Raw genomic sequence first — 27396 nt, 5'->3', positions numbered from 1 at the left:
AAGAAAGCATCTGAGATTGTTCTAAGCACCCAGTCTTTGTTCTGTCTTGAAAAAGGAGAGCTTGCATTTCAATATCTACTCTTTTCACTCCACCAATCACTAGTCCTTTAGGCCTTTGCTCTCCTTGTGTTTCACAGCAGAGCCACCCGCATCTGTAGCCACACACCTCTGACACAGATATCCTAGAAGAATGAATTAACTATCAGCTAAAAAGATCAGAAGGATGGCATGGTGCTATTGCAAACTTGAGCTGCAAGGAGATACAACTATAAGGCGTGCAATTTAAAGCATAGGGTCATCTGCAGGCTGGAAGTGTCCTATTCCCCTTTTTTTCTTTAATAAGCACAAGTTCTACTAAATCTATTGCTTCTTTGCCTGAATTATGTCTTCACCAACAGGAAGCTAAAGCCCCTTAAGATCAGTCTCCCTCAGAAGCACTGATCTCAGGTTGTCCAATTTCTGTTGTAATAAACCCCTCGTTTTCTGGACTTCAAGACAGGCATCTAGGTACAACCCTGCAAGATGCTGACGTTTTCTATGCTCATGATTTGACTTGTAACTCTTTTCACATGAAAATATTAGAAAAACAGTACATTTCAGCAGCATGAAAAACCCCTGGGAAATGGGAGTTCCACTACACAGGGCTCAAATCATAAATACTGTAGCATTCATTTCCCTTTCAAGAGAAGCAGGCAAAGAACTTTAATTAATTATTGAGAAGAAAAAGCTCAAGTTGTAAGACTCAGAAACAATTCAGAGAAATTTGCAAACAGAATCTCTACCCTTTGCTGACTAAAGGATTAGTGATAAAAGTAATCTTCCTAAAGTCATTGAGGTTACCATAGAACATTAAAAAAATGTTCTCCTAAGAGAACAATTTATCTTAAGAGAAATTGGCTTTTGGAATATGGTCCACAGACCCTGGATTCTTCAGGATAGCTTGCAGATTTCGTAAGGAGCAACTAAAAGGCCAAGTCATACATACTGCAATCTGCATGTGAAGTGGCCAACAGAATGTGCTCCTCCTCCTGGAAAATGTTTAGACTTTCAGCCTTTTTCAATTTGTGGAAAGAAGCAGCAACAATCCCCACAGACATAAGGTTAAAAGAGTCCGGTTCCAAGTTTTACAAGATGTTAATTTTGTTGTGAAATCTAAGTATTACCTAATATTTGTTAACTTGGTTAATGGCCAAAATGAATGCTGGATTCAGGTACTTACAAACTTTGATACTTGGCCTTAAATAAGGCTAAACCCAAGCACACAGCACAGTAAAGATGCCTTGATGGACTTTAACGAAACACTGAACAGCTACAGAAAGAAAACAAATAAGCCTGGGTGGCAGGGTGGACTGTTGGGTTTTCTTTTACTCACTTGATGGCTGGTACTAAACTATAGCAGTGCTGCTTATGAGATGGGAGACTTATATTTGGCTCTGGTAACACTGGGATGGTTTCTGCTTTAGTGCTTAAGAGTATAATTTTGTGAGGAATCTGCCCTGTTCTCCCTCCATACAGTTGATGACTATGAGCCTCAAGGACTTCAGGAGCTCAGGTGGCAGCTAGGTGCCTGGCATCTCAGAACAGAGAAGCCTGCAGCACGTGTTTGAGGCAAACGTGCAGATGCCTTCAATTTAAAAAGAGAAGCATCTAGCAGCTATGGTGATACAGCTGTTAGTGGATCACTTAAAGTCTTCCTATGATTTATTTTAATCCTATCATTAAATTACCCCTTCTTTTCCATCAGTATTATTGTTGTAATAACTTTCGGAAAAAGCACACTAACAATTACCCTTCTTCTCCTGTCACTTCTTAACATGTTAAGCTCTCCACCCTTGTATTATGCCAAGTCAAGTAGAACAATAAAATGCTCTCTGTCAAGGTTTAGCTTTGCACAAAAATCTGGCAACAGTTCAAGAATGATAGCCAGGTCCCATAAATAGCTAGTTTTATGAAAGTGAGTGTCTTGACTCAAACAATAGAAGGAAGGTCAGTGTTAAAATAGCTTCTTAAACTACCAAGGAGCAATCAATATCATACACAAGAAAAGGCAGCTAAGGTAAGATTCTCTCCACTGTTGTGTTTTCACCTCAATTGAGTCACATACTTTTATTGTATTTTACTGGTTTCCTGCATTAGACGATGAAATCACAGCAGCACAATGCTTTCTGGAGGTCACTGAACAAATGTGTAATACTGTACCTGAGGAAAATAGAAACTAAAGGAAACTGAGATTGCAAATTTTTTTTTCAGTGCTTAGGAAACAATAACCAACCAAAATAATCTCTTTTCCATTCTGAAAAAGTGATAGTTAACCCAGGAGGTCTGCCTTGAAAGTGTGTGTGTGGGGGGAATGAAGCTGAGTTGCCATCATTAACCTAACTCAATTCCCACTGCTAATGTGGCAAGCTGACCAAGTGAAGCCATGCAAGTTCATCACAGGAATGGCAAAAGCCCACAGTAAAAGACACAACATTAGGCATAATTACTCAGAATATGTGTAATTACACACACCATGCCTTTCCTTCTTGCTTCTCAGCTTGGGAAACACGACCCAGTCATTCCCCCCACCCTGTCAGTTACACAACGCTCAACGACAGTAGACAGACGCTGCTCGTGACCTCTCCAGAGATAAGCAGTACACAGCCACGAACATTCGACTGAAGGTTAAATATATTTTGAATAGAAGGCAGCATTTCACCCTCCAACGTGCCATAAGACTTCACAGAGCCTTAAACTTTTCTCTGTCCATCACCTAAGATGGTTAGATGTTTTATAAAGACTATGTTCTAACAAAAAAGCAGTTTTCCAAACTATTAAGGCCATGTTGATAACTCAAATCTAACACAAAATTCTCTCCTCCTTACAGTTCACCACATCAGTAATTGCTAGCTAACCAGTACAAAAAGTGTAGAGATTCACATCAGTTACTACAGTTTTATGCACACGCTTGTAAAACTGCAACTGAAATAGAAACTCTGCAGTAGTACCCTATAGAAATACTGTTAAAAATTGATAGCAAGTTTCTATCAGTAGGAACAAAGCAAATACTCACCCCATCATAGAGAACCATGGAGCTCATATGGTTCTTTGAAATGGAAATGCTGCCATGGTGGGGATCAGAGAAGAGAATGCCATCTGAAAAGAAGTACAATTTGCCTAGAATTTGAAAGAAAAAAAGAAATTGGTTTAGGTATACATCAATATTTCAGTGTTGTGTAGTAAAGGCCTATTTCTGAGGAAGAAATCAATGTCCTTGAAGAATTTGGTTAGATTTATCATGCAGAACATTTGGATAAAGAATTGTGGTAGTACCTAGACAGCATTCATGGGATTCAGAGCACAACCACTTGATCTTTACTGGTTCTCACTGTCAAGGGCAGGAATCATGACTATGATTACATTCAACTTAATTTTCTCCCCTGGAGCCCACTTATGGTAAACAGTCTGGTCTGTTTTTTGTTTTAAAAGCCAAAGAAATTTCCATCAGGTTGAATTTCAGACTTCCAGAACTGTAACACTGGCAAAACCAGAGAAAAAACTTAGATCCAAAATGACTGAAAATTTAAACATCGTTAACAAGTTGGTCAGATCTTTGCAAAATGTCAATATACTGACACCAGTCAGACAGTAATAAAAACATAAATACAACAGCTTTTCTTTCACTTCCTGACCAAGATAAAGTTTAAGACAGGAAAAAATCTTTACTTGCATTTTCTTTTGTGTGTACAGACAACTGTTACTGGGCTGGCAATTTCCCTGGGAGCTAACAGTCCCATGACAGCCAAGAAAGACATGGCATTCATTCTATCTCTGTTTTTCTTGCCATTTTACAGACATTTTTGGTTGTTAACAAACCTGAATGGCCAGGGAAAGCTGCTGGAAAATAAGAAACAGCAAGGCTAGATGGGATAACGGATAAAACCAACATTCCAAAGAGCCAGAAACTCACATCAGCAAAAAGCTAATTTCCGACAGTCACAGGAAAACCATGAACGAATGACTAAGCAGGAGCTGCCAGCTGGACCTCTGCTACCAATGCTGGACCGTGCTTTAAAAGCAGAATCACATCCCCTACAGGGAAGCATGTGAGTCAGCAAAAGGGAAAAATTAAATGTTTAAGGAAAAAAAAAAAAAAGAAGAAAAAACCCCAGCATTTCTTAACAAGTGATGTGTCAAAAAAGCAAAGCCAAGGAGCAAAGCAAGTAAAACATGACTGCAAATCTTGCTCAATCTATCAGTCAAGGCTTGGAAGAAATAATAAAGAAACTAATATGTTCTCCACTGAAACAGCAAATTAGAATAAGATCCCCAACATAGTTCAGTATTAAGGATTCGTTTTAGTAAAAAAAGACCTTGACAGCAAATCAAATCACTATACCTACATAAATTATGTCAACAGTTACCTAAAAATACCATACCAGCTCTGCTAACTATGGATGTAACTGTTTTAGGCTGAAGCTTCTAGATAATGGAAGAATCGCACTGGGAAGAGAGAGAGCTGCTATTAAACTGGGAAACTACAATCACAAATACAAGGTCTAAATTCAGAGTGAGCAAAATGGAGGCAAAGGCACAGATAATTACGTAGATGTGGAGATGTAATAGTTTACACATACAAAATGTTAATTGCTGCTGCTTCCAGTGCTCACAAAATCCAAGCCAGAGCACAGATTCCTGCCTTCTACTGAATGGGAGAGGAAGAAAAATGAGAAATCCAACACCTGAAGCACATTTCTGTCAAATCTCACAGAATATCTCACTTCCCAGAATGTGTCAATAGGGAAAGAAAGGAAATCAGAGCTGTTAATTCCTTTGTAACAGAAAAGCAAGCCAAGAAGAGTATTAATTAATCTAAACTAAAATGGCTTCATTTAACAAGGAAGCCAGTGAATGGTATTGAAACCAACTCGATATATTACTTGTATGTTTTCCACAAGTGATTAATTACAATAGAGAGTTTAATTGGCAGGACTGATTGACTCAGTTAAGTTCATTCTATAAAACTCTGTAACACAGCAGTTGTATTAGGATACAGAGGAAAAGGTTTAACAGCTTCAACTTTTTTTTTGGATGGATTTTAGTCATGAATGTATACCTTATAGTAAAACAGAAGTGACAGAGAGGGAAGATGAGTACCTGTGTGACAGCACCTTTTTTCACCTAATCTTGACAGGCTACATAGCTGCAACCCCAGCAGAGCCCAAATTAGAGCTGTCTTGCAGAGTACGTGAAAGGGAAAGAGATCAAGTTCGTTTTCACTTGACACCTAAGAAAATATCTCACTCGTTGAAGTGTTACATAATAGTCCTTATACCACCTACTTAAAACTCTCCATGCCAAGAGTTATCATAACAATTACCTTCACAAATTTCCCCAAAAAAGGGAAAACAAACTACACCATTGGGGCAGATACAGACAGTTTTCACAAAGCCAAAAAATAAAGAAAAAAAGATATCACCACTCTTTTCCTTAGTGCTACACTGAGTGAACCTGTGCCCACAGCACTGTATTGCAAAACAGCTAAATATGTTGCTCTGTGTTAACCTCCCTTTAAAATCTGTTCAGTTAGAGCACAAGCAAGTTCTGCCATATGAAAGTCACTATTTAATTGCCTTTTACATGACTGTTCATCCCCAATACCCTCTTTGCATAACTACAAAAACAATCAAGCTAAAGATTTTCCCCTAAAGGTCATCAGCTTATTGTAAGCAAGTAGATGTCAGGTATCAGTTACCTTCTGTTGTACATCAGTACTGTGACAACAGCACCTCCCCTGTACAGTGGAATATAAAATTATCATGCTTCAAGAAGTATCTTTTGGTTCCAGGCAAAGCAAAGCACGTTAACACAGGGCTGTGGAGCAAGGGAGACCCCTCCCAACAGTCCTCCCAAATTGTCTTTAGTTGTATTATTGGGGTATTCATTTTACTTAAGTTCTTGAAGGAAAAGGCATCAAAAGGGGATGAATGATTTAAGATAGCTTTTAGTAATCTTGTGTCATAAAGTAGTAACTTGATTGAATCTGAAGAGGACCAAGGTTGAGCATCTTTCTGTAATACAGGGAGCATCTGTGCTAACAAACACTGAAGTTCCTGAGTGAAAATGACAATAGGGAAAAAAAAACCCCACTTGGAACAGCATGTCAGCTCCAGGAAGAGACTTTGATAGAAGCAAAAACCAGAAGGCTGTAAATAAATTTAGAGGCAAATCATTCCAATGCCCTCTTACATCACAGGCAGGGTATCACATTGCCCTGAGGGTACATATTTGCCTTCACTTCTCGTGACAGTATGCCACGGGCACTCAGCTCAACCCAACAGCAAACGTGGCACAGCATCCATTAAGGATAGAAGCAGTCAGTTTGTGCATGCTTTCCAACTTGATCTGTGCAAGAAAGCCATCTATCTCCCAGGTCTGCAGAGACTCAACCCTGTGAGGGAAGTCCCATGTGCCTCAAAAGCAAGCTGACAGCCCTGACAGGAATCATTCTTCTAGGACTAGAAGATTCAAGTGGAGCTTGGGAATGTAAAAGTTAAAAAGTAAAAAGTTGCAAAGGCAAATAGAAAGAAAGCTTATGACAATGCCATAGGTGTGCTCCCCAGGTATGTAAATCCCAGAAACTGTAGGTGTGCCATGTACTTGAAGTGACTGAAAAGACATATCTCACCTTCTATAGGCATGGCATGTGGGTTGCTAGAATAAATATACGCTCCATCACCACCAGTGAGTAAAGTGCCCAGAAAAGATTTGTCTTCCTAAACAGGAAAAACAAACAGTAGTATCAGAGACTGCATCAAGGACTGGGATCCCTGCAAGAGTATTTTCTCATGCTTTTGCTTCCAGAAAGATATTTTTTTTTTAAACAGCATCTGTCAGAACTTTTAAAACAGATTTAAACTGCACTGATACAGCAGAACTAGTGAAAGACAGCGTGTCAAGAGTGTAATTTTTAAAAGCACTCCCCCCCACTTTGGTTTTGCCAGCAGCTATTAAGCTACAAGTTATTGTCAGAAGCACAAGGGATTGCTCTTTGTTTTTAGATTGTCAACCTCCTGAACTAAAAGTGTATTACAGGAAAATAAATCTATTTGCAGTGAAGATTACTGGTAACCGCAAATTAAACCACAAATGTGAAACTCATGTTGTTTAAGATGTTCCCAGATCCCATATTCTTTTCTTTTTCATAGTGCTTAAAGAGCTTTCCTTCAGAGGTCTAACATGCTAATTAAGTTAAAACAAAGTTGCATGTAAAGTGGCACTAACTTTTGGGGCTTTTTTGAAACACATGAGCTCCATGAGTAATACTTTGTGAGACTTCCATGAAATCATAATGTTATTACAGCTCCTTTTGGCTCTTTGGATTTGTCCTCCTTTGAAATGAAGAAAACCTCAAGCTTTGTAGGCCAAAGTTTGAAAGAGACAGGACAGAAAAGTCATGCCTTCCACAGAACAGAACTAGCAAACATAATAAAAGCCAGTTTTGCTAGCAGCTAAGATTTCTTTGAATATGGGTTCCTCAAGCATAACTTCTATAGTTTAACAAAAACGTTTCACTTTACCTTCAATACATGCTGTGCCTTTTCAGACAGTTTCACATCACTATCTTCAACCTGTAGCCAAAACCAGTTTCCATTTGTAATGTTAGTGAACGAAGCAAGTCTAATGTTAAATTAAAAAAGCACTGAAGACTGAAAGCAAACAAGAACCTGAGGTACCAAGGATAAAGCCCAGAGAGCCCAGTGCTTCGAGGCAGCTTTGTGCTCCTCAATACTGTGTTACCATGGGACTGAAATAGTGCCTCAAAACACATTCAAGGGGATACTCCCCATTAAATTGTTTTATAGACTAAAATAGTGCTGTGTAGACACAAAGCAGTGGATCACATTCAGCCTGATTTCTTTATTACTCCATTAAAGTCTTCACGTAGTATGTTACGCCCTTTGGCAATCCACTGTCCAAATTCATAACACTCACTGGAACTGTACCTCCAGCACAGGCCAGTACATTAGGGGTCTCCCCCAACAGAAATAACAGTCTGCTAACAGACATTTAAGTCATCTAAAGTGCCCCATAAGAAACAGAACTTCCAAAAGTTACGTTGTGTCCTTGAAAAAGAAGCTAAAAAAATCGAAGTGGTGAAAATGGAGTAATTTAAAACTTGTGTTATGAATGGAACCATCAGCCTAGTTCCACTTATTTGCTTTTCACTTCATGTCTGAATTAAAAAATGAGACTTGTATTTAACACATTAATATTCTGGTTCAATGCCCACATTCCCCACTTTTTCCTTACACATCCATACTTTTATAGCAAGTTTTCAGTTGTGAATCTGTACATATAGAAAAAAACTCAAGTTTTTGGGTACTAACCAGCCAAGAAGAGTATCTTGGGATAGCTGCAGTCAGAATTATGTGACTGGTTTCTGAATTAATGCTGCCATCTGCAGGGAAGTAAATGGAAAGCACAGCAGTATAACAACACCCATATACTTCAGGCTGTTCAATAAGTTACTGTTGTGACTTAAAATTTCTTCAGGAAATGTGAAAGTTTCCTCATTATTTGAAGGACTTATTCATGTTTTTTAACTGAAGCTTTCCCAGCAGACCAGCTCCCAGTCTTGTGCTGTAACATGCACACAGCTGCTACAAAACAGCACAGAAACCCAGCTTTTATTCTGGTCTTAGTACATGGCTTCTTCCTTTGCTCTCCTCCCCAGCAAAAGCATTCCAGCTCCCATGGTTAAAAACACGTGGCCTATCTGTGAGTTCATAAATATTGTTCAGACGACCTGAATAGCTCTATCTTATAACTCTTTGTCACATGTGAACAGTCTGGAGAGCACACACTTGTCTAAAGTTATGGATAATACTCTGTATCATGTATTTTAAATGTAAGACTGTTCTGAAAACAAGCCCTCTAAAAATCATATCCTTGTTAAGCTTCATTTCATCTCTTCCAAAGAGAGAGAAACTGAAATAAAACATATCATATCAAATGAGCAATGGAAGAGAGCTGTTTGAATTTCCCTGCACAAGAGAAAGCTTTCATTAAAGACTGACAAAAATTTAGGAATGGTACTATTACACATGATTTCTTTTAACCCCTCAGCCCTGATGTCTCACAAGGCAGCCATAAAACCCAAAGTCCTCTCAGTGAGAGTAGACAAACTTGACATTTAAGATATTAATTACTAGCAAGCTATAACATTTAGGTCTTTTAATTAACCAACAGGCTTAAAAGCATAATGGTAATAGTAATATCCATTGGAAGCCCTTTTGCTCTTCCATCACACCAGAGCTAAGAGAACAACAACGCTGGGGCTAGAACTTAAAATAGTTACCTTTCTCTTTTACTTGTATCTGGGAGGTTAGAAAGGACTCTGAAAAGACAACAGATCCCAAGCATCCTTTTCCTGTGAGCGAGTCTGGAATGTCAAATACCATCATAGATGCCTACAGCAATCAAACAGTTGGACAGAAAGGAAAAGAAAGCAGAACATGAAACATCTCAGCTGAAGTGGCACCGTCCATACGTTCTGAACTTCATTAAAAAAACCCAAGCCACTGTTTCTATCTAGTGGTGGAGAGTCTTGATTTGATAACTCTTTATGTTACCATGTTATTCTAAAATCCACTGACATGTTAAAAAAACTCAACTGTACCTCAGTTTCAGCATCTGAAATCTACCTCATGTCCCCCCACCTTAGATTTGTCTTCGCACAGATAAAAATGTCAGCATAAAAAAAAGCCACCCAAGCTTTATTCTCTAATGAAATGTATAATCAGAATACTGAACAGCTTGCTTACCGTTTTAATCAAACTCAGGCCATCCTCATTATCTAATGGAGTAATTCTAGAACAATAATGAAAATTCAATATTTAAAGATTAGGTCATTTCGGGTGACGCTTATTTGTATAGGCTATTTCAGTCAATTTGTGCAGGGATTAAATAAAACACAGACTTGTGATACCAACTAAGTGAAAAGCATGATTTAAAAATGAAACTCTTAATGGGATCATGCTGCTCCTTCTCATTAACAGTTAATAAAACTGGCCTGGCCAGTTGTTTTAGATTTTAAGTATTTTTAAGATTCCGCAGAATTACAGATATTAAATCATTAAACTGTCTCATACACAGAAGCATTTAGTGCATCCTGCATGAATAATCAAATGCAATGTTTTCTCAGAAGCTCCAAGACAACAAAAATACACTTGTTGCTGAATTAAAAACACTAATTAATAACAAGAAGCATTAAGCAGTGATACAAACCTTCCATGATTATTCACAGCCTGAATTTGAAAAGCGATTTTGGAGCTGCAGAACAGAAATTGCACTGGTGAAAAATACATTCTGTAATTCTTCTACATGTAAAGAAATAAGCACTAATAGATTCAAAGCAAAAGAACTGCTGAAGTAATTTAAAAAAAAAAAAGAAAAAGAAAAATGGAGTTATGATTTTAAAAGATAGACAGAATGTGTTATGAAGTCTTGAAATCTGGCAGTTATGCAAGTTCAGTCAAAAAATTAACATATGACTTTTTATCCCCACAAGCAGCTAATACATTGATGCAATATGTTAATAAGTACTTGAAAATACATACCATAATGCAGTTTTAAGTTGTGTTAAATGAAGGGTATCTAACACAGACATGAGTGTCTGCTCTGCTACCTCCTTTGCCTGAAAAAAGGAAATGGATAATAAGATATTTCCCCCCCTCCCAATATTTCCAAATCCCAGCAGCTACAGGAGCACCCGTAAGATAAACGAGACCATACACTAGACAGTAACACACTGATGCACCAGGCTAAAATCTGTTCTTTCACATATCTGATTTTCCTTACTATAAGGTTAGGAAAATTCATGAAAGGTGGAAAAATAACTGTAGGTGAATAAAATTAGGTATACTCTGGAATTTCTCTTTTTTAAACAGAGTTCAGAAAGTCGCTGGAGGCCAGGGTATTACCTTCATTAATGTTATGCAGTTGACAAACAAATTTACTCTTTTCTTTTTTCTTTTTCATTTTGGTTTGCATGTAATCTTATATTGCAAGCAATCCAAATTCAACAATTACAGTGTACAGAATCGGTGCTTCATTTACCTTGGATTCAGTGGAAGTTTTAGCATAGCACTCAATGCCAGCAAGCACAGCCTCTACAACAGCAGTATATATTTGCGACAACAGCGTACTGAAGAGAAATACAAACACAACATTTACTAGACAGATAGAGTTTTCTTCCTCCTCTGTTTAAAGAAGCAGTTTTTCCTTTCATATATAACTCCCCTAGAAGGGGTCCTTGTTCAAATGAGTGTAGAAATAGCTTTAAGCTTAACCTTTCTGCTTAAAAAAACCCCATAAATTAGAGCAAGTTGCTCAAATTACAGAACATCTTGGGGGAAAAAAAAAAAATCTCTTGGAAGAAATATATCTCTGGTCTCATCAGTCAAGGAAAAGAAGAAAAACCAACCCTGTTTTTATTGCTGCTTTTCACTGCAGTTGTGTTGAGGATGGCATCTTAACTACACAAATAAAAATAGACAGGTAGCCCCCCCATTCTGCAAAAGCAAGACTAGAAAACAAGAGTGAACCCACTTCAGAGAGTGGCTTTTTCTGGAGCATGTCAAGCAAAGAAAGATACAAAAAGATACCAAAAACACAACCCCAGTCACCACAACCTTTTAGCACATGAATTCCCTTAAAAAAAAAAATACTGAAAAAATTGTACATAAAACAAAGTTTAGGTGAAGCCAGAAGCGACTTACAGCAACTGACATATTTACAGCTCCAGAGCTATTGAAAAAACCCACCTGTGCCCAACTAAGAAACATCTGCCTTGGTCTTCCAGCTAAATGGGAACAAAGAGATAAGCAGATGGACAAAACAGACCTACTTCCCCAAACTTGAACTCCTCTCATTACTCTTCCACAACTGCTAGATGCTGAGGGAGGGAAGAGCGAGGAGGATAGAGAAGGATACAGCATTTAAGCCATATGCAAAGCATTCCTGAAGGATGGAGAAAAAGCATCTGAAGCTCCCAGACATGGCCAACAAATTGAACCTCAAAATGCACCAATGCTTGCTTTGCAGTATCATTCCAAATACCAGTAAGAAACTTCAACACTGAACCTTCTTACTACTTTTTGAGGTTTCTTCTATGAGATTTTATGTACTATCACATGCATTTAACTTATGTTTTCAGTACACCTGTGTATAACCCTTCCTAACTCTGCAACCATTCCTATTTTCACTCATATCCACATCTATATTTGCAAGAAATCACCTCACACTGGGCTATACTTAACATCAAAGTAAGTTAACCTTACTGTTCTCCTCATTTTAAAACTTTAACACTAAATGCAAAACAGAAGTGGTATTTTCTTAAGAAAAAGAAAAAAAACACCCAAAGTTTACCCCAGGGATACTTAAACAGTTTATGCACTCCAGCCAATCTGCACTCCAAGTTGCCATTCTGCTTCCTAAACACAGCCAAATTTGGACTGAACAGTACTGGTGAAATATTTTTCCACTTTCTATTTCATTGGAAAACATTCACAAGCACAAGAAGCAGTTGCAGGACTCAACTGCAAACTAATTCCAAAATAATGAGGTCAGGTTTCCCAGAAACATTAGTTTTGCTGCTGTTGTTGAAACTAGATCATTTGATCCAATGTAGGGGTGTTTCATATATATAATATATATTCTCATTAAAAATATTGCCTGTACCAACTGCCATTTCAGACACGCATTGAGTACAAGAAGTATGGCAAGAAATAATCTCTGTGGTTAAGCAGAACACACATGCAAGAAATATTGCATGTTGAAGTTAGATTTACCCTTAAAAAGACCCGAAAAATCTGCTGACTTTTACTTTTTTGACAATTAACAAAAGTCAGCAGTACTTAGCATGAAAAAAATCACTGCTACCAGCTCCCCCAACACATCTTTAATATCTTGCTAACATGCCATGCAGGTTTGCAAACTGCTCCGCTGCAGAAGCAAGAACAGGCTCCTAAAACTATCTTAACTAGCAAGGAGGAGAAAAATCTCTAAAGAAAGGTTTGGTTTATCAAGATTGAGAGATTATCTACTGTGTTCTTAAAGCTTGACAGGTATCTACTACATGTAGAGAAGTGGACATCAACATGGATACACAACGTCTTATTTTGCAAAGGTCAAAATGGGCAGAAGCTTTGTAGCTTACTAACAGAGAAAGTCAGAAGTTAACTTTTATCTATCCTTTCACACAGATGAATGTCTTTGTAAATCTTAAGTGGTCCCCACTGACATTTTCACTAACCATTATACATCTTACACATTGTTTAGCTTATGAAAGTAGTCTAAACATTACTTTTATTTCTCTCTGTGGGACAGGCTCACATTAGGTTACAAATACTTCCCCCCCCAAGTGTATATATGCATTTTAAAGCAATTCAAGTAACAGCTAAGATTAAAAGTTTTATTAAAAATTAAGCAAAGTTTACTAATATTTCCTTTTATCCTTTCCTGTAGAGCAGAAAGGATGTCATGCTAACAATTCCCAGTTTGCTCATCAAAACCCTCAAGGGAGCAACCTCCCTTTGAAACCCTCTCAACACAAAGATTGCTTAACCTTTCTGCTTAAAAAAAAACCCTCTTTGAAACCCTCTCTAAATAAAGATGCAGCTCTGCAAATACCAGCAGCCACTGCTGACTAAAAGCAGTTTTGACCTAATGCCACAAGGTAGCAAAGAATTCTGACTAAAAGCAGTTTTGACCTAATGCCACAAGGTAGAAAGAAAATTAAGAGTTAAGGAATAAGAAAAAAGCTGTCAGCTTACACTTGTTCAGCTGGCTTGTGCACCTCATTGTCATTTCCTGCATTAAAAAGAGAAAAGTTTGGTTTAAACACTGTCAGAAGCATTTACACAAAACTTCTTGGGCATGACACTGCTGCCACATCTCTTGCATGACATTTATCCAATATTTTATCTAACTGCAGTTTGTTTATTGATGTTAAAAAGAGGAGGAAAGCACAGGTTAACTCACATCAGCACAGCCAGACCATACCAAGGCCAGACCTAAAGGCAGCTGCAGTGGGTCAGACGAGCTCGTCCTCACACTGTAACCTGCCTTGCAAAGTGGCCTTTCCTGGGTGCCCAGGAAAAACCACAGTTAGAGTGAACACACACTAAAATTGTTTCTGTTTTGCAAGCTCCTGACCCTCTCCTCCTCACACACTTTCTTAGCTGGACACAGTTTCAACATATACAGTAACCCTATGGAGACTGACTTTAGCCAGATGGTTTTTATCCAGAAAGGCAACTGTTTTAACGCTCTATTTGACCCAAAGCAGATGGTAAAGAATCACAAGGTTGGAAAAGACCTTTAAGATCATCAAGTGCAAGGATTGAAGTCAAGCAATTTTATCTGTCCTTTTAAACTCCTTAATTATTTTGGTTTTAAAAAAAACCAAACCAAACAAGACATGCTAATTTGACAGCCACCACTTTGAATGACTATACTTCTGAGGACTGGTTTTCTGTCAAGCTGTATGAAACTCCAACCTAAGTCTGTATCTAGTACTTGTAAAAGGCCTGAAGGCCCAGGCGCTCCCTACCATCACACTGCATTCTGATGTAAACACAAATACAATTCTTGATCTTTGAATCATTATTTGAGAATATCTGACAGATTTTTGCACATGAAGGTAGGATGTGCAACAGAACAATGTTCTGCCAATGGTATCCTGGGCTCCATCAGAAGAGGGGTGGCCAGCAGGGACAGGGAGGGGATTGTCCCTCTCCACTCTGCCCTCGTGAGGCCCCAGCTGGAGTCCTGTGTCCAGAGCTGGGGCCCCAATGCAAGAAAGATGTAGGACTGTTGGAGAGGGGTCAGAGGAGCCACAAAGATGATTAGAGGGCTGGAGCAGCTCCCTTGGGAAGAGAGGCTGAGGGAGCTGGGCTTGGTCAGCCTGGAGAAGAGAAGGCTGCGGGGGGGGGACCTCATTGCAGCCTTCCAGTCCCTAAAGGGAGCAGAGAAACAGGAGGGGAATCAGCTTTTTAAAAGGGTAGATAATGCCAGGACAAGGGGGAATGGACTAAAGCTAAAGGAGGGAAGGTTTAAATTAGATATTAGGTGGAAGTTTTTTACAGTGAGAGTGGTGAGGTGCTGGAACAGGCTGCCCAGAGAGGGGGTGGATGCCCCATCCCTGGAGGTGTTCAAGGCCAGGTTGGATGGGCCCTGGGCAACCTTGTGTAGCTCCAGGCCTGGAGGTTGGTGTCCCTGCCTGTGGCAGGTGGGTTGGAACTCTGTGATCCTTGGGGTCACTTCCAACCCAGACCTGTCTATGATTCTGCGATTCTATGATTCCCTGCACTGGCTGCAGAACTACATAGTATCTACCCCTCCATGGCCTAGCGCTTATTAAGGAATCAGAACCATCTTTTAATCACTATAAATTTTAAATAATCAATAAGAACTGCTTTAAATTACTCTGTACTCTTAATATACTTACCCAGGAAAGGAGTGTGAGTGGTTCCAAAAAAATAGGTCCTTGAACAAGCCAGAGGTCCCTTTGGAGATACACACTGCACTACCTAGTTGTCAGTATTAATGAGACATAAAAAGACCTTAGTAAAAAAAATTGGTGCAATAATTAACAACTAAGTTCCCCTTAAGTCTTCTAGCCATCAACATACTACAGGAAGTGCACAACACAGACTTAACTGGATTTTTAAAAAGCAACTTACGTTTTTTCAAAGACATATTTCACTTTTGACTTGACCTGAATGGTTGAAAGACTTTGGAAAGGAGATGAGCTCTGACTTCTGTAACTGTTAAGCATGTGTTTTCGTTTTCCTATGTCAACCGTTCTTTTCATGAAGAGGAAAGCGTGTCAGATTTCCATAACTATGCTTGGACTTGGTCTTATTTACTATTTTCATGACACCCTATTAAAACAGTATCACCTGTACCTGTAAATAAACCACCTTTTTAACAATGTCAGAATCTGAGGACAACAGTTGGAGCAAGTACCACATCAGAATAAAAATTGTACTTGCATTCTGAAAGATATTAAACGGTCTTAATAGGAATATTAACAAGGGGAGAAAAAAATAGAACTGAAAGTGTTTTTACAGAAACAGGGTTAGACAAAGCAGCAAATGGAGGATGAGACTTCACTGGGATGCTAAAACAATCCTTTCTCAGGCTTTTGACACACACAACGTGTCCAGAATACCCACGTCCATCCATCCCTAAGGCAGCTACGCATGAAATGTTGTCATGACAAGATCAAAAACTCACTCCCTCAATCATACGTCCACTCCACGATGACCTGTACTCAACAGCATCCATCTCCTCAACAGCACAGACTCTGGATTCGCACACCTGACGGACACTCCCAGAGCCCACAGAGATGGGCTTGCAGGGAGAACTACACAAGCAATCTGCACGCTACCTCTCCTCCTTCGCTGTGAGTTACCTTCTTGATGCACCCAGCCCAGCTGGCCAGAGGATCTGAATTCCCTGGGGTCGCTTCCCCAGTTACGTCCCCTGTGCGGCAGTGCAACAAGCCATCGAGCTCATCACATGTTTTAAAACTAAGCTTTTACTTGAAAATGGAAACAAGTTAATCTTACAACTTGATCTTAACATATTTTGAACACCAGAAAGATTTTCAGTTTTCATGAACTGTTCAGTTGCTGAAGCACACCCTGGAATTTGGAAACAGTTGGTCTATTCACAAAAGCATTATCAAAAATGTGTCTTTTGATTGTTTGGTTTAAGAAAAAGGCTAAACTGCTTAAAATGAAACCTGTGTGTTAGAGTTAAATACATCATATGCTACCATCAGGACAATTTTCACATTATGGCTAGGACAAACATCCCCACAAACAACATATCCCTCTCCCCCACCCTATGCATTTACAGCATCACAAGTGTTAAAAAAGTTGTCTCTTCAGAAGGGAAAGATATTTTAAATGCATTCAGCAATCCCTGATTAAACATCCAGTATAGTTTGACTTGGAATGAGAGAGAAAAAGGAAATTTGTTCCTTAAACTCAGAGAGTTTAAGGAAATTGAGTATTTAATTCATGGAAGCATTTTAAAGGCACAAAAAAATATATGTCTACACCAAGAAAAAAAAAGTGCACTGTTCTAATAGACCAGATAATTACTTAAAAGCCTTACCATATGCTTAGCAGTGCTTCCACCAAGACCAGTGTTTCGAACAAGATGTCCTTCTGATGGAAAATTAAAGTTACCAGAATTCAAGTTTTCCTTAGTTGAGTGGCTGCCAAACAGAACAAAGGGCTGCCGGCTAGGGCTGAGGAGAAAAAAAGGGTATCACCACCAAGATACTTGGAGAAAACTTTCAAACAACAAATGAAATCAAAGCTTTCAAGCCTGATGGACCAATTATTGAATTTCTAACTAGATGAACGGGGGGGGGGAAGGTTTATTACAGGTGCAGAAAGCTTCCAATTGAAAGCACCAAGACCCAAATCTACTTGAATTACCAAGACCATCATTTCTTTCACAACATCATATCTCAAGGCTGCTTCCCAACTAGTATAAGAATGCTTTTTCCTCTTGAAAAGTGATTAGTTTAAAATCTGCCATCTAGAAAAGCCTTGATATGACTACACTGGAATTAAAAAAAAAAAATCAAACAAAACTGTTTCAGTTTTAGCTTTGGCTTTGAGCCCAAGTCTCAGCTGGAAAGGTCAAGGTCTTTCTTTTCCTTATTTAAATGCAAACAACATAGAATGCTGATAACAATAAAGGACATTGAACTCTACTGTTCGATTCCAAATAAAGAAGAATCTGCAGAGACATGCAAGTAGCTAAGCAACCTTTATTTAGCTCAAAACAGCAGAAGGTTTGGTTTTGCAACACATGACAACCAACTTTCAGCTAAAACTGTATGCTGAAATAAAATAAAGCTGACCTGTCTGTCCAGCTTATGTTGGCTAAGCTTTCAGCTTTTAACTGCCTTGCTTTAAGTGGTGGTCTTGCACATATATAATGATTTCTTCAACCTTCATATTTTAATTGGTTTTGAGTATTATGTAAGTCGGACCAACATGTTCAAACAGAATTGTCCTGGGTATTAAGTTCAAGAGTGTGTTTAGATATGTAACCTGCAGAAGCTGATCATATTAGAATGCAGAAGGTAGATGGTTTCAAGCATACTGACATTCTACCTGCAGTAACTACAGCATTAATTCCCATGCAAAATTACTTTATCCCACCCAGAAGTGCCTTTGTATGTTGGGTTTTGTTTTGGTTTTTTAATATTCCAAGACAAAACGTGATGTACAGAGATGGTCCCAAAAGGAATTGCAAGCATTATGGAATCAGAGACATGGAAATAATGTCTTGAGGTGCCAATGACTCCACAATTTCAAAGAGAATAATGAGTAATACCTGTTATCTGTTATATGGCTTGAGATCATTCCATGACTGAAATAACTTCTGAAAGGCTAAGAAGAAAAAGAAGAATTGAATCTAATTACCAAGTAAATTAACAGAAAGTGCAATACATACTCACTAACATTAAACAGAAACCTGAATTACCAGTCTCAAAGAAAATTCCTGAACCCTCAAATACAAATTCCAACTTGCATAAACAAACCCAAACACCATTAAGCCTCCTAATGCTGAAAATGCAACAGCCACAACCAAAAAGCACTGTGCCATCTTTACCCGTGCTGTGCGTTACCATCAGTTAACACTGTTTGAGACTGGACATGTGTGAACTCAACTTGTTGGGCAACGCACATACCACAGCTTCCACCACACTGAAAGTCGATCTACCTACAAATAGGGATCTGTCAGGCAGATGTAAATCAAAGACTTACCACCAGGCAGTCCTAAGTCATCATACCACAGATAGCTAAGGTGGTTGGCGAGCTTTAGGAAAAAAACCCGACCCAAAACTAACAGGTTTCTACTCCAAAGCATTCCAAAGGATTACTGAAGCAGGCATACCTCTCCTGCCTGAGATTCTGACAGCTCCAGAATGAAGGGAATTTCAGTATCAAAATTAGCAAAAAAGTTGGTCCACTGGTGTTCAAAAATCATTAAATCCTAGAAGAAAAATATTGAGCATTACTTAGTTAGGCAAGTGTTACCCACAGAAAGGAAGTCACAGGTTGCACTCAGTGAACCCAAATTACTTCAGGACACCAAAGATTACATTTCTGTAGGCAGCAAAGAATAGAGCCTGCCCAATGAAACAGTAAGAAAATGAGAAAATAAACATCTTTTTAAAAAGATCAGGACTTTCTGCTTGGTTTTAGAGGTTTTTTTTGGGTGGGGGATTTTATGTTTGGATTGGGTTGTTTGGGGTTTTTTTGAGAGTGCAGGGCTCTACTCCTGTTCCCTTTCTGTTTCAAGATCATTCATAACTCAGACTTCACAATTCCCGTAAAATTTCTAAAATGAATACTTGGACAGATTTTATTTTCAATTTTTAAGTCTGTGTATGGTTATGCAGTAATTTACATCTAATGTTAAGTACACTTATGGACAGAAATAAGGAACAGGGAGGGGAATTGAGGAAACTCATGAAGTGGAAGTGACAGTCATTTCTTTATCTGCATTTGTTAAAAAAAGAAAACATAAATGGAAAATACCACTAAAGCAGAACTTGTCAGTTTTTGGAACATGCCAGTATTGAACAGAACGTTCTTTTAAAACCCAAGCAGAGTTCATATTAGAACTTCTTGAAATCAAAGCTGCGTTAAAAAGTATAAACATATTCCAGCTCTTCAGGATCACCCACAGAATCACAGAGTTGTAGGGGTTGGAAGGGATGTCAAGAGATCGTGTCCAACCCCCAAATCCACCTTCCTTTGTCCTCACTGAGGAAATGAATCATTTTTAAAATCACCCATTTCTATGAAACTGGATTTGTATGAAAAACCCCTCTCATCATTTTCTGAGAAAATCTGAAGTTCACAACAATTGTCAGATTTAAAACTTCACAACAGGATTAAGTCTGTTTCAGGGTAGACTTACCGGGTACAAGAAAAATCCCAAACACTTATCTCACTTCCTCAGGAAAAGGGGAAGTAAAGTATCAGAGTGACTATTTAGAGAAACTTGTCAAGTGTTATGCCATGTTAATTTTCATTAAGCAGTCGATTAAACAACCAAATCGGTGTGGACTACTAACATTTTACTAATAAGGATGCTTACTGCTGCTGAACTTGCTACATTATTAAAAGCCTACTTTGCTACAAAACTAGACACTGATGAAAAAAATCAAAACCTAAATAATATATATATGTTGCTTCTTTTTAGGCACTGAGATCAGAACACTGCATTAAAATGAATCACTTCACACTGTTTGTTTCACAAAGCTTCAGGGCAACCACTGTGTGTCACTGTTACCCACTTAAAGTAGTTACAAAGCCATCCAGAAGGTGGGTTTTCTTGGAAGAACAGCTCTATGTTAAAGTGGATTGTTTTTTTCCCCCATGCTGCAAAAGGAGGATTCACAAACACACCAACTGTCTGTGCTTTGTACACAGTCCAGCGACATGAAGAATAGTCACACCACAGACTATTTACATAGAGAGACTTTTAGGAGAATTTCAGGGAAATTAAGAAATTCAAGGAATTCAAAGAAAGTTATTTTAAAGTTTTGCATACTTTGTGGTAGATTCCAAGGAAGAAAAGAGACCCTGCAAACAACACTGTGCAGGGTCAGTAGATTAAGCACATAAGCACTAATAAAGCAAGCACAGTAACAACACCTTTTCTCTGTGGCTAAACTAACAAACCAGTAGCTGATTCAGAGTATTTCACTTGCATTACCTCAAAGAGCAAGTCTTCCAAGGAAACAGGATCCATTTTGCTGTATGTCTTCCACAAATCAACGCTGACATCCATTAACTGAAAGAGATTTTAAACACAATTCTGTGAAAAACACCATGAAAAACACCATGAACTCCTGTGTGACCTAATCTAGGTGATCCTGCTTTGGGGCATGGGGAGGAACAACTAGATGATCTTTTGGGGTCTCTTCCAAACCCTAACATCCTGTGATTCCTGTGCTTAAGCTGCACTAAAACAGACTTGCAGCATACTACTCAGGGAATATTTTTACACTATTGGTTACAAAAGATTTGTAACGTAGATGCAAGAGTTCTGGGTGCTTCAGAGACCCATCTCTCCTCAAGTTGAAAGTACATGCAAAGTTTGGGTTGCATCTTTCAAAGAAATCATTTCAACAAGTTTTGAAAAACTGAGTTAATAGAAAGGAGTAGGATCAGCTGGTGCAACCAAAAGATCAGTTTTCTAAGACAAGACAGACAAGAAGCAGATCTCACAAGGTTACTCCTCCTATGCACCAGCTAATTCTTGCTGTAAGCATAATGTAAATGTAGGCTAAGCTAGTTTAACTTACCAATTAGCAATACCTTCTTCCAAGTAGTTAGACGATGCATATGAGAACACTATTCAAAAATATATCCTTAAGGGACACTTGTATCTGAATAAATTCTGCATTTACAGGGTTCCCCAGCCCCTACTTAATTAAAAATGCAACACTGACTGGAATTTCCTTGAACCACAGCTTTACAGTTATTCCAATTACTGGTATGGTCAGATATGGCACTGAGATTTTCCCAGACATCACTTTATTTGTTTATTGGTACAGTAAATTCTTTGGACTACAGCATCTTGAGCAACTGTGACTTCTGTAGTAAGAGAGCAGCTGCCCTTAAAACACTGATAAAATATTAATTAGTATTACTTACATTAGATCACCTTCAAATCTAACTACAGAAAGCACAGCAGAGGGGAAGGCAGTTTGAGGGGCTAAAAAAGCACTGAGAACACCCTCTCTTCGTAACAGCAGAAGTATTCACTTATAGATGATTAATGGTGATCCCAAATGTACTTCCTCCCATAGATGGCTTTTCCTGCCCATCTGTGACATATAGCAGCTGCCTAACGCACAACTATGCATAAACAGTTGCGTAGAAAGTTAAGAATGCCACTTCCCACTTGAAATCCTCTTAGGACTTTAAGGAGGGAAGAAGCAAGAACTCAAGCTGGAACTGGCTGAACCACCAGAGCTAACCTGCCAACGCTGAAAAACAGACACCCAGAATTTGCATTGCTGCTTTTTAAGGCTGCAAGGGTGCTGTAAAGAAAAAACTCCCATGAAGAAACCCAGGAAAGGCTCCATCTTCACAAAGTCGTTACCACACTGTGTCTACACATTTTCTCAAAGCCCTGATGGATTCATGAAATGAAATGGCAAAGGTAAGTAAAGACCCAAACAACTCCTGAATTCATAAGTCAAATTTTCATTGACTAATTTCAAACATCAAGAGGTGCTACTGATCTTTACGCAGACCCCCAGGCAGATGCTTCTTTGTATTTAATGATTTTGTCACGTTCACATGAGATGATTAAAGTACTAGTGATGGAATGGAGAGAGAGAAAGAAAAAAAGAGCATGAAGAAAGGTATCAATGGAAAGACTGAAGTGCTGAGAGAAAGGCAGACTTGAGCTCACATGATGTATTTTTGAGCGAGTGTGTACAGTACTACATGTGATGAGACTTCAACAATGGTACTATTAATTCCTTGGGGTTTTTTCCAATTGTTCTAAGTCAGACAAAGAACATTCTGGTGGTAAAAATGGGGCGTGACAAGAAAATCAGGACATCTGCATTTCTGTGGCAGAGGCCCAAGAAAATTAAATAATAGAACTTTCAAACAAGTACATAAATATGAAGCTGTTCTCTGAAGATGCTGTTAGAATGTATTTAATAAATAAGCAAATCAAGTGACACAAGTTGCTCAGAGTGGAACAGCAAATCATTATTAAAACTAGGAGCATCATCCAAAATCTTGCCTGTTGCCCTATTCAGAAGGCTATGACGACCCAAGAATATACAATGTCAGTGAGAAAAATAGATACATCTCCTGTGTCAAAACCAGTGACCCAAGAAATACAGGCACTTCTGATTTTCTCAGTTCATTTCAAGGCATTTGCCACTAACCAGCTTCTCTTGCACTGTCCCTGAAGATACATACCCATCTAGCAAAGTTAAAAAAAAAACCACAGGTGTTTTCTGTTATTGCTAGAGGAGGGTCTAGAAGAGAAGGACAAAAGTTCCTTATCACAACAAGGAGGCTGGGAGGGATCAAACAATCATGGTTTACCCAGGTCAGTGCTGCGCAGCTCATAACAGTCTCTCAACAAGACTGTGGTGTCCCCATCCTTGCACATTCAAAGCTCAGCATGCTAAGATCCTGAAAAACTTCATCCAACTTAGAACCTCACATGACTGCTGAGTCAGAATTAGATGATCTCAAGAGGTACTTTCCAACTGAGATTATTCCATGGCTCAATTTCTGCTTAGAATGGAAATGGAAGAAAATGAAAAACTTAACTACTTACTTCATATTTCATTGTAAAGAATCCATCACCCCCAATTCCTTCCAGGGCAAAAGCCTGCACTATTGGCCACTTCTCAACAATGAACATATCAAATATTTGTAGATGACCTGGAAAAGAAATGTTTGCAGAAAGATTCTCAAATACTTGCAAATACTTTCTGTGAGATCTTAAAGAGTTGTTCTGAGATTCTAATAAAGGATCTCAATTATCCTATCTTTGTACAGCTTAAAATATGTCACTGAAATATGTTTTTCTGAAGACACAGCTTTTTGGAACTGCCTTCTCTCTACACCCCTAATTTTGCCTTTTTTCCAGCTATCAGTCTAGTAAGGGACATTACTTCTCCTTGGAAACTTCATTCCAAGACCATTAACAAAACTGTGTCCATTAAAAGTCAAGATGATAAACACGGTGCTTAGTTTACTCCAATTTCTTCAAATATTCGGCCTTAAACAAACTACTATTGACATAATCTCCATGCTAATCAGAATTTTAAGTCAGGGAAGAGGTACTCATCAGAGCCTGGCACTCATTGGAGAAGCTACAATGCCACCTAAAGAGTGATTATCATCCTTAAGCTACACTTTCTTTCAATACTTCCTAACACAGAACTGCCATCCTTCCCCCAAGCTCTGACCCATAAACGAGCAGCACATCATCCTTCCCTCAAGAGGAGCAATGAAGAATTCAGAACAATAAAAAACCACCCCAAAATTCAAAACTGTATTATAGCTTGGTTTAAAATTACTTTCTACTTTTCAACCATGTAAATGCCTTTTTAGTTTGTTGTTTGTTTGCCTCTCACTTACTGTACTATGGAGCAAACACCCCACACGCTCATGCTGCAGTGAAGTACGTGCCCTGCATTGCTTGTGCATTATTCACTGTCTGGAATACTGCAGTAAGTACACTGTACCTAACAATGTGAGATTACAGTGTCCCTGCTGCAAGGCTGGCTACAGATCACAACAGGAAGTCCTGAGCTCCAGTTTTTCCAGGGCTAAAAAAGGAAACTTGCATAACGAAATATTTATTCTTTCCTTACATAAAGAAGTATTTATCTGGAGCTTCCATCTGAACAGAGAACTTCTGTAGCAGCAGAACACGCTTCTCTGAATGCAAATTATTTCTCTGCCTCATGCTGTGAGCATTAACTCTTCAGATGAAGGCTAAGGGCTTAACGTTTTTCAGAAAGAAATCCAGCTCTTAAGTAATGAGAGGATACAAGGAAATTATTGGCATATTAATCACTATTTCTTACCAAAGGCAAGGGAATCTTCATTCCCTGAATTGCATGACTTGCATGTTGCAAAGCACGCTCAGCCTACCAGCAGGCCACCTACCTTGGCAGCTGTAGGGAATACCAATGCGGCTGCAATCTCGAACCATGTCTACAAAGCTGGAAATCTTGAATTCCTCTGCAGCTTCTTCATCTTCATACTGAAAGAAGTCATTTTAGATTCAAACTTGGTTAGGCATGCCTAATTGGGTTGTTAGTTTTGCACTAAAGAGCATATGTATTTTACGGTTTTAATTCCACAGCAGATGTCATGTAATCCATTAACATATCACCTAGAGTTTCCAGAAGCTAAAAGAACTCCTTTAGTCTCTGAATTTTGGAAGCTCCATCATGGCAGCGATGTGATCAAGCCAATGGAAATTGTTCTTTAAAAACCAAACTTCAGAGGAAGGTTTTTTAATAAGGTTATAATTAGGGATAATTATACACTTCATTTTCAGCTCTCAGTGAAGTCTTTCAACATCACCTACTATATTCTGGACAATTTTTAAACAGTAACAGGTATTTTGAGAAGAGCAACTGGTGTGAAAAAGAGACACCACTATGCAACACTATCTTGCTGCTTCACACTAGTAGCAGCCCGAAATCTGAAGACTTCAGCCAACTGAAGAGCAGAAATAAGGAAGGAATATAATACTGCAAGTTCAGAAAAACATAAAAACCAGTCTGCAGAGACAAATCACAACAAAATCATTTTTATAACAGATCAAAAATCTAAAAAATGCTGATTTTTTAAGCTGAAAAGGCACAGTTTAGCAGCAAGTCTGAAACCAACACGCCTAGTCCCACTGGGTGCTTGAAGAATCACTTGCTTTCTGAGGCAAGATCAGAAGGTGCTGGTGTTTTGTCTAGTTATTTATTTATTGTAATCTACAGTGCTCTGAACTCAATACCAACATAAATCACATGATGATTTTTTTTTGTATATAGCTCTTGTGAGCCTCAGGATACACCCCACTCTTTTAAGACAAGCCTGAATTTAAGATGCAGCCCAAGTTCCTCCACAACATGTTCTTTCTTCAGTCCCAGGAAGGCAGATCAAAGTTTCAGATCAAAGCCAAGACCCAGACAACTGCCAGTTTCTCAAGACTTAAAATGCCATTAGAACAAGAATTTTGTTTGGGGAAGGGTGCTAAAGGCTTACTCACTACCTACTCCTGCAGGTACAAATACAGCCCGTTCCATAAACAGGAAGTCATGACATCCAGAAAACTTATATAGGATGCATCCAATTTCAGTACTTTCTCTTATTTGGCCATTTTGAAAATGGGTATTGTTTAATATTATGTCCTTTGTTTCAGTAACTAGTATACTCACTTAAATTCCTATGGCCTAGTTAAAAGCAAGTAGGAAGGAAGGAAGGAGAGGTTTTGGCAGACTCATCAAGAGCTGCCCACAGCCAGGTACAGCACTGCTTTACTTCTAAAGCTCTTGAGCTTTTTTGGTTTCATTTTTACAACAGCAAGAAAAAGTTATTTCTATTACTGGGGGGAAAAAAAAAAGCTTAAAAGCTACTAGAAGCTTCTGTACACAGGATGCACTTAAAGCCTGACACAGCAATGGGGGTTCTGTTTCTCTTTCATAAATAATCCAGGAAACTGGTAACTCGCATACATTAGAAACATGACTGCAAGTGCATCACTCAGCTTGCTCACGTGAAACAGCAAGGAAAGTAAACCTTGTCTTTTCAAGTTCAGAAATCCAACTTTTCCATGCATTTCCAGAAATCACAAGGCATATGGCTTACCTTTCTAGTTACACCATCATCTCAAGCCAGTAGTGTGTGATTAAGGTTACCACTTACCACAATAAATCAACTAAAAGCCCATAAGCAGATGCAGCTTTTGTAATTCTGTTATCCAAACTGTTCAAGAGCCACATCATAACACAATCAATTTATTATAAGCCCCACCACTTTCCAGCTGGACACTCAGGGGAACACAAGGTTTCTCTCCCCGACCTCCCCATTCATTCTTCCACCAGCTTCACCCACTGACATCAGTCACAGGCTCGTAACCCACTCCCTTCAGATTTTGGGATAATTATAGTTAAGAAAAGGACCTACAGAGACTTGAAGAGGTGGAAGCTTCCTATGCTGTCATTTAGGAAGAAGCATTTCCAGTATTTTCATCTTTCCTCTACCAGCACTTTCCTATGATAAACAGCTTTTCTAAGAATACCTTGATTTTTAAATGCAAGATAAAACTCAAGTCACTCACTTAATGAAAGTGAGGTCACTAGCTTCTGAAACAAAGAGCTGAAAGTTGATATGAAAATACATAAAGTTTCTTGATTTTAAATGCCTTATTAAGCCAACCTTCTCTAATATTTTAAACTGTTGGCAAATACTGCTTTGGTAGCAAATAAAGCTAGACATCTTTGTGTTGACTGTGGTACTTGATTCAGATTCTGCATATCTCACAACACACATTTTTCCTCATTAAAACATCATTGACTCATGTCAAAACAATAATAATTAGTGAGAGAGGGGAGCAATTCGTCTTCATGCTCCAACAAACACAGAGTATTAAAAACATATTCTTCCTGCATTATCATTCCTTCATTATCAAGATGATTAATACCCATGTATATGCGCAGATCACTCTCCTGCTGAGTAGAAAAAGGAAAAAAGCCTTCTGGAAGGAATGTTAAACACAAGTTCCACTTTGAATATTGATTCATTAGTA

At 38.6% G+C, this 27396-nt stretch overlaps 1 protein-coding gene across 1 annotated transcript in view; it reads right to left on the bottom strand.

Annotated features, from left to right (window-relative positions):
• The window catches only part of DNAAF9 (dynein axonemal assembly factor 9), a gene marked incomplete at its 5' end in the record, with an annotated part of 75360 nt that overhangs the window by 27974 nt on the left and 19990 nt on the right, over window positions 1-27396 (bottom strand). Inside the window, 17 exons of the mRNA XM_084263515.1 lie at window positions 3053-3156; window positions 6668-6755; window positions 7560-7610; window positions 8370-8440; window positions 9341-9452; window positions 9807-9852; window positions 10270-10314; window positions 10602-10678; window positions 11101-11188; window positions 13818-13854; window positions 15494-15575; window positions 17173-17308; window positions 18412-18467; window positions 18976-19074; window positions 20809-20886; window positions 23410-23516; window positions 24753-24849. Coding sequence (XP_084119641.1) covers window positions 3053-3156; window positions 6668-6755; window positions 7560-7610; window positions 8370-8440; window positions 9341-9452; window positions 9807-9852; window positions 10270-10314; window positions 10602-10678; window positions 11101-11188; window positions 13818-13854; window positions 15494-15575; window positions 17173-17308; window positions 18412-18467; window positions 18976-19074; window positions 20809-20886; window positions 23410-23516; window positions 24753-24849 — 1374 coding nt within the window. The remainder of the gene's footprint in view (window positions 1-3052; window positions 3157-6667; window positions 6756-7559; window positions 7611-8369; window positions 8441-9340; window positions 9453-9806; window positions 9853-10269; window positions 10315-10601; window positions 10679-11100; window positions 11189-13817; window positions 13855-15493; window positions 15576-17172; window positions 17309-18411; window positions 18468-18975; window positions 19075-20808; window positions 20887-23409; window positions 23517-24752; window positions 24850-27396) is intronic.

The sequence above is a fragment of the Gallinula chloropus genome (genome assembly GCF_964237585.1).
Source record: "Gallinula chloropus genome assembly, chromosome: 4".
NCBI classification, from domain to species: domain Eukaryota; kingdom Metazoa; phylum Chordata; class Aves; order Gruiformes; family Rallidae; genus Gallinula; species Gallinula chloropus.
This window is presented reverse-complemented; position numbering and strand designations above follow the sequence as displayed.